At 38.1% G+C, this 8584-nt stretch overlaps 1 protein-coding gene across 1 annotated transcript in view; it reads right to left on the bottom strand.

Annotated features, from left to right (window-relative positions):
• Window positions 1-2187: 2187 nt before the first annotated feature.
• AHR (aryl hydrocarbon receptor) overlaps window positions 2188-8584 on the bottom strand; it is a 44700-nt gene continuing 38303 nt past the window's right edge. The window contains exon 11 of the mRNA XM_028750019.2: window positions 2188-4745. Within this exon, the coding sequence (XP_028605852.2) occupies window positions 4593-4745 (153 nt within the window). The 3' untranslated portion in view covers window positions 2188-4592. The remainder of the gene's footprint in view (window positions 4746-8584) is intronic.

Raw genomic sequence — 8584 nt, 5'->3', positions numbered from 1 at the left:
CGAGGCTGTGTAGTGGAATGGGTCTGCAAGGATATTTTATGCAAGACTGAAGAACAGAAACCAAATTTAGTTTTACACCATACTCCATAGCAACAGAGGGGGGAAACCTGCAGCCTTCCAGATGTTGCTGAAGATAGTAAGTGGTCCTTAAATGGAAATGACTCCCACCATCCCTGACCACTGGCCATGTTGGCTGGGATGGGTGTTCTGCCACATCTGGATCACTGCAGGTCTTCCACTTGTACCAGTAGAATGTTAAATGCTGCATTTTGTCCTGGCAGCTAAAGGTAACTGATTTTTAAGTCTAAAGGGTAGAGTTAAATTCTGTGGTCGAGAGCTATAAGTGACCTTTTCATTTTTCCTGTCTTATATACAAAAGGGAAGTCAAAGCTCACTTCAGTATGCCTGTACAACAAAATGCTTTTGTTCTAGAGCAGCCTTTCTCAACCTGTGGGTCCCCAGATGTTGTTGAACTACAACTCCCATCACCCCTAGCTAGCAAGGCCAGAGCTCAGGGATGATGGGAGTTGTAGTCCAACATCATCTGGGGACCCACAGGTTGAGAACAGCTGTATCTAGAGGCTTCAGTGTGAAGAGTACCAAAACAGCTGGAACAACAGCATCCCAATCTGTGTCACACATTCACAAAGCACTCAACAGAGGTGAACCATTCTACGTTAAAGTACATAAGGGTAGAGTTTCAGAAGAAAGCAGTATGTTGGACTTTGATGTCAGCTCTAAACCCAGCTAAAAGTTATCCTTTATGGAGTTGTCAGTGTTTCGAAGACAATTTCTCTGAAATCCCACAACCAAAAGAACGAAATATTATGGTTGCAATCGAAAGGTTCCCATGCGGAGTTGTGTAGCATCAACCTTGTGCCAGTCCGCTCTTCTGTGCGGTCCTAATAACGTGAGCAGAATTACATAGTGCTGAAGTGGAGATCTAGCTGCTGAGATGTAGCCAAAGGAAGAGAGTACCAGCCTTGAACAAAAACATGCTTCTGTGCATGGGACCCATCTTGTTTGAATAAAAATATTGTCTAATATTATCCAAGGTCAGGTCTAGCATTTGGAAATTCTAACTGGGGGATCAGTGTCAGAACAAATCCTACATTAAAAAAAAAAATGCCCCCCTTTACTTCCTCCCTCGTCACACGCAGGCTTTAGATCTGGACCTTAATTATGCTTAGAGGAGACCCAATACAACAATGGAACTTAAAATATAGTTACCACTGAAGTCCCACTAGCTTTAATGGGTTTCTCCTAAGCATAACAAAGTCTAGATCAGAGCTTTCCAAACTTTTCATGTTGGTGACACACTTTTTAGACAGGCATCATTTTGTGACACAGTAATTCAGTTTTACTAGCAAACTGGAGGTTAAACTAACGCCTTTCCAGCCCCGGGAGGAGCGCCGAGTGCACTCACGCAACACACCTACACATTGCAGCTGACACACTAACATGCCGCGACACACAGTTTGGAAAGCTCTGGTCTAGATCCACCTCAACTGTTTTAAAAGAACTAGGTGAAGCCTCATTTTGAATTCTATCATCCTTTCCACTCTGTTTGGCACTTGAAGGAGGGGTTTAAAGGCACCAAAAGCATTTTGAAATTCTTTCTGTTACTGGGGAGTAACACGAACTCAGCTGGTACCTTTGCCAGAGACAGACACCTGAGGGAGTATGCAACAGATGGTTAGAGAGAGGGAGGTCTAGCAATGTTGGATCTTGTGTATGAAAGAGGGTTGTCCATCCCAAGCAGTCCTGGAAACCAAGTTATACAATATACTTTCAAGTGTCTGTATTATCTTCTAGAACTAGGAATAAAGTATGGTGTGCTGTGGAAAAAATTACGTATTAGCTCTAGTCAGGTGATATTTTATTGTCGTATATTATGCTTTACAAGTTTGACTGAAGCTCATTAAAAGCACTATAAAATTATACCCCAACATGTAAGAAATTAACTGCATGACATAAAGCATAGATAACAAAGGGTGATGGGAGACAGACGGAAAGGGGGAAAGCCAAGACAGAATCTACAAAAATGGGTAGTCTAAGACTGATTAAAACTAGGAAATAATTTGCTTGGAGGTGGGAGGGTAAGTGTGGGGTTGGTGGGGCAATAAGTCAGCAAATTCATCACTTTTGAGAACAGTTTGGTGTAGATCAACAGTGCACCACCAATACACATATAGATGCAGCTAATGCAGAAAAACAAGTTGATATTACACGTAACAGAATTAAACTAGGCTACAATAAAGCAGTACACCAGTTTGTACTGCAGCCTTGGCACTTAGTGGCGAGATCATATTTGGTTTAGCAGAAGTGATATGATACGCAGGTCTCAATTTGTTGTGGAGTTTAATTTTTTTTGTTTTTCTTTTGGTCTTTTTCTTTAAAAAACAACAACCCTACATTATCCCTTTGAACCTTTCACATTTTACAGTACAGCTACTGATTGTCAACATTACTCTTGTAATAATAAGAAGAAGATACTGTTACAAAAAATATTACAGCAATTGTTTGGAAAGAAGATAATAAGAAGCAATCAATGGCTACTAATCTAATGCATTTAGTGATGACCAAAGCAAAGTTCAATTGCTTAAAGGGCATTATAGCCCAAGCTTCATAGCTATTATTGAAACATAGTATCAAACAGTATTTCCTTTTTAAAAGCAGCGCTAGATCCTAAATTTGAAGGTCTACAAACTGCCTGACCATCTTTTCAAGAAGGACAAATTTACATGATTTGTGTAAGCAAAATTTTACCATGACTCTGATTTAAGATGAAAACAACAACACCGCTTTCAAGTGATTAAAATGGGTAGCCACCTCCCACTATCCATACAACCTTAGCCTTAAAAACATTCCTTCTTGTTATATAAACGTATATATAAAAAAAACTTAACTGAAACTCTTTTCTCATCAAAAATTTAAACACCACCCTGGAGGGAGTTGGTTTATTATTTTTTTCTTTTTTGAAGAGTCTACACTGTCATTTACATTATACATATGTATGCAATAGACATTTTAATAATATGGAATAACACTTTAAAATTAACTGTTTGTAAAATATTTTACAAAGACATCATTAAATGGTGCTTATTACATATTAACAGCATGTAAGGATATTCACTTGTTTGAACATGTACACATCCCTCCCTCCCCCCCCCATTTAAACTATTATGAAACACCAAACATTGGTGTATGCGATTCTAAAAATCCTCAGATAAAAATCCAATGTTTTCCATTTTTAAAAACAAAGCTTAAAATATCCTTTTTTTTGTTACAAGGATCATCTCTCTCTAATTTTGAACTAAAATAAATTTTCAGTTTTTTCATCTCTTGAACAAAGACATTTAAAGTGAATTCACATACACATAGAAAGATAGCTTTTTCTTTTTAGAGTGCAATCATCAGGGATATTTAACATGAACAGACCCTCTCCCCACTGGAACGGTTGAAAAACAGCAGCCAATCAAAATTTGACCCTCAGTGTAGAAATTTTATTTTACAAAAGTAAACTTTAGTACTATTTGCTACTGAGACATTGCTTTCCACTGGTTTTTAAAATTAACCTATCTCAATAACCACTTTAAATGGAAGTATTTGCATAGAGCAGCCTTGTACTTTTTTTTTTTTAAAGAGACCATTTGACAAGTGTTGTAACACAAGATAAGGCACATGTTTTCAGTATTTGAAATTCAGAGCTAATTCCGAGGAAACAATTTTCTCCTAAAAGGTTTCTGTTTTTACCCTGTTCTACCTGAAGAATGCAGAAAAGCAACAAAACACAAAGTCAAAAATCCCAGTCTTTTAACAAAGTAAAAACTCTGCACATATAGAATATCAAATTCTAAGGAAAAACAATATACATTTAATAGAGAAGGAATACACTGCTTATAGGTCTCTAGCTTTTTAAAAACAAACCAAAGTAATCACTAAATAGTCACAAAGTAAATATGATTTGTTCTTACAGTGAATCTCCTTTTTCCTAACAAGTTCCTTTCTGAAATAAGGTAGCAAAGTTGTGAGGCACTTAAGGCTAACTGTAAAGGAGGAATGCAACGGATTTGGTTGTACAAAACCTAAAACTGTGTATCAAACCCTTGTATTAAACTGTCTACTAAAGTGCTAGAACCTGACATGTAAAGTAAAAGGATAAGCTGAAAAACTACTAAATAAAGTTAACTGAAGAAAAGACATAAAAAATTGAGTGCTTCACTTGCTCCTCTATTTAGAACATGGCTTTTTAAAAGGCCTAAAATAACCTAAGATTAACTATCTTATACCATTCCAAATAAGATTGTCGAAAGTGCCCATTTTATCTGCTAAACATAAAACCATTTGCCTTATCTTATGTTCTACAATGTGATGCAGTAATACTGCAATAGTGCATATTTTCACACTCACTGAAAATTACATGTGCACACTTTTAGGCCACGATTACAGCTCCAACTTCCACCTATAAATATTAGGTTTGGGATGACAAATCCTATATGCATGCGTTTTAAGTGCAACCACACATGATTTTCAATCTCTGTCCAATAATCCAGTCCTGATCTCTTTCTCTATATGACTTTGTTCTTGAACTACATAAAACCACTGGATGCCAAATCAGAGAAAGATCTGGATTCCGCTGGATGATGAAGAGGCTGAAGATGTGTTCCAGGCTGGGTGTTGACAACATCTAATTGCGGTGGATATGCATCATTCATATTTCCTCCATTAAAACTATTCTGGAACTAGAAAAAAAAGGCAAGGTCTTATTAAAGATAAATTGCTTTCTTCTTAACACCGCTAATTTATATCCAGGTACAGAATAAATGATCCTGCATGCAGTATCCTAATTTCACTGCTTAAGCAGAAACGATTTGATCCCAGCTAAGCTAGTTGCACTCAGGTCCTTTGGGAGCCAATGTGAAAAGTTATTTCAATGAAAACTAAATGCAACTTATCCCAACACCTGTAAAATATGTAACACAGAATCTTAACGGGACACATTTAACAGGTAGTGGAAAGGACAATTGTTTTCTTTCCCAGCTTCCTGAAATGGTTCTTGCCTAGCAGGAAAGACTGGTTTCTGCTGAATAAAGAGAAAAGATTTCATTTCCCCCACTTCTTCTTCTAAGTATCTCCATATAATACAGGGAGGTGTGTGTGTGTGTGTGTGTGTGTGTGTGTGTGTGTGTGTGTGTGTAAAACAACTTATGGCTTTCATCTTCCTAGCATAGTATCTACCTAATATCTGCTCAAGCAGGTCTGTTTCATTCACCTCACCTCAAGAAGATACCCTCAACAGTCCATAGGTGCTGGATGCTGACAGCATGGGCAAGCTCATTGGAGGTTTTATAATTTGCTTTTTAAAAGTACAAACTAATATAATTCTGCATACTTTGGCACTCTACCAAGTATGTGCAACATACCACATAATTTTAGGGTATTCCATTCCAATGCCAAATTATTAAAAGTTATTATGGTGATGAATTTGCTCTTAAAATTTTCAGAAAATTTATGAATTCTGAATTTTTTTAGCTATGTTTAGCTAAACAGCCTCAGAGTATTTTGCATTTGGCAGCAGCAGATATTCACTGCTATTTAGTGCACTCTGGATTTTGCTCTAATTTCACTCGCCCACCTACCCATGAAAACATTATTTCACAGGCAGCAAAGATCACATTTCAGTCTTTGAATCAAAGATCTAAATTTCACATTTTGTTTCAAATGCTTTAGTTTCAAGCTCTAACACAGGCAACATCAACAAAAGCAGAAGTAAAACATCTAGCCTGGTTTCCAAATATGCAACATCTTCTGATTGAAGAAGTGTCCTATCAAATAGATTATACACAAGTATCAAATACAAATAACTACATTTCTAACACTATAACTTAGATATGCAGTGTACAATCCTATACATGTCTATTCAGAAATAATCCCCAATGAGTTCAATGGGACTTATTCCCACATAAATGTGTACACGACTGCAGCCTAAAATATATACCACTATGAACTGCTGCAACATCCTGAAACCTATTTAGACTTTTGGATACTGAGCCATTTGACAGCTCTGAAATCTTTTTGTCAGTTGTAGAGAAAAATTATAACAAAATCCAGGACTTGGAAGAAAAAGCATATTTTGCATCACTTGATCTGACCTTCTCAGCACCTTAACAGGTCAAAAATTTAATTTATATTTCTGTCAGAATATTTTGGAGCCTGTTTTCCAGCTACCCCTAACTTTAGATCTTTCTAGTTTATATAACAGAAGTTCCACTAGCTCTTGTCTGAATCACTGCTTTCACTGAACTCTTCCTCTTAAGAGTGTTTTCAAGTTCATTTCAGGCCAAAAGGAGATGCTCCAAAAAGCCTGAAGAGATTTCTTCTTAAAATGAGTATAAAGTGCATCAAAAAATTACACATCAGCACCCTCAGAAATGGCTATAAATCATAAAGACAATCCAGTTCTATTAAATGCAACGTTCTACAATGCAATTTTTGTTGAGACATGAATAATCACATGATCCAAATAATTACACCGAGAGGATGTATAATAATAAATACAGGCATTAACAAAAAGTCTCTTTGTGGGATGCATGGTGGATGCGTATGCAAAGGCTAGTGATGTTCTCTTAAAAAGTGGACTTGGATGGCCCCAGAGGAGGTTTTCTAAAAGATCAATAGCACCAACTAAGGCCAACGAAAGTGCAGCCAAGGGCTGTGCAAGCATACACTCCAAACTGCCAGAGCATGTCCTACCCCAAGTCATTGACCTTTATAGCAAGAGATCTAAATCCTACAAGCACAAAGCTTTAATGAAGAGTTTCAAAGAATGCACAACTTATCATGTCATGGTTTGGCATTATCTGCACGAGGAGAGGAGAACCAAGTTTTAGCCTTATGTGCTTCTTTCCTCCTCTTGCATCCTGGGGTTGTTTTCTTTTTCAGAAATGCAGTGTTTCATAAAATTAACTGGTAACATATTGGATTGATACAAGTCAAATCTAAAAGCAATGTTATCAACAATTTTTTCCAGGTGACTGCTCTTAGAAAAGCACATATTCTGATGCACACAAGCATTCTAAAACTAATGTTTCAGTGCCTTTCCCCCCTTTAATATCAAAATATTATTTGAAACCCACATTGAAGGTCTTGACTATGAGCAGCAAACACCTGACAAAGATGTTATTTAATCCTGACAGTTCTAAGCCCCCCCCCCACATTTTTTCATCAACATGATGGGTGAGTGTTCATTGGTGTCTGTGCATGAGCAGAATGGACTTTTCCTTGTGCAACAAGACTTCTTCTGCCTCTCCTCCCATTTGCAGCCCCCTCCCAAATCTGCTCCATAGGGTTCAGAGACATTCAGAGGCAGATGAGGGAGGTTCAGGGAACTCCGGGAGCGGGGAGGAGAGTAAAGTGAAAGTCCGGTCAGGAAAGAGAAAGTCCACTTACACTATACTGAATTTCATCAGGTATGAGGAAGTCAGCCTCTTTGATTTCAATGGATCAAAAGAGAGATGATATTAGGGACGCGGGTGGTGCTGTGGGTTAAACCACAGAGCCTAGGACTTGCCAATCAGAAGGTCGGCGGTTCGAAACCCCCAATGGGGTGAGCTCCCGTTGCTCGGTCCCTGCTCCTGCCAACCTAGCAGTTCAAAAGCACGTCAAAATGCAAGTAGATAAATAGGTACCGCTCCGGCGGGAAGGTAAACAGCGTTTACGTGCACTGCTCTGGTTTGCCAGAAGCGGCTTAGTCATGCTAGCCACATGACCCAGAAGCTATACGCCGGCTCCCTCAGCCAATAAAGTGAGATGAGCGCCGTAACCCCAGAGTTGGCTACGACTGGACCTAATGGTCAGGGGTCCCTTTACCTTTTTACACAAATAAAGAAGCTTAAATTTGATAAGATTTCACATGTCATTATTTGTAAGCATCTATTGAGACTTGGAACTGTAAAAAAAAAAAGTTTGTTCAATTCATGTTTACTGAAATGAATAAGAGCAGCATGATTGCTGTTATATTTATTAAGGCAATGTGCAAATTTGACATAATCTAGTTTAATGGCCAGGGATGGTCCCTGTAGCCTTATGCCATTCCCTATCCTGCAGTTTTCCCAACTATCCAACGCTTCCTCTTGCCTAGGTACAAATTAGTTGTGGCCCATGTAGTGAGGGATAGGGAAGGAAACTTCTGGTTGCTGCTGTTGTTGTTATAGCTTATGGGAATTTCACATCCATGACCATTACACTTGCAGTCCATAATGTTTATTACATGCCAAGTTTGTGTAAACAAGAATAATTCACTGTAGCTTCCGAACAGCACATGTTTTCAATGTGATTTTTAAAGATGAATATTTTTGCCGCAAGACATGGAGAGTATGGGTCAGTGAAGTGGTCTTGGGGGAACTGTCACAAGGGACTTTATACACCAAAAGATGCTACATTTTAGAAATCGATCTAGATCCCAAGGCTGCAGTTGAAGAAGACATAAACTGTTTTTAAAAAATTCTAACAGGATGAATGTGAGTCTTTCTAGAAAACCTCTAGTTTGGAATTTGGATATATGCTCCAAGCTAAGCAAAGA

This window comes from Podarcis muralis, chromosome 12 (genome assembly GCF_964188315.1).
Source record: "Podarcis muralis chromosome 12, rPodMur119.hap1.1, whole genome shotgun sequence".
NCBI lineage: Eukaryota > Metazoa > Chordata > Lepidosauria > Squamata > Lacertidae > Podarcis > Podarcis muralis.
Note: the sequence above shows the minus strand (reverse complement) of the source record. Positions and strands in the feature narration are given on the sequence as shown.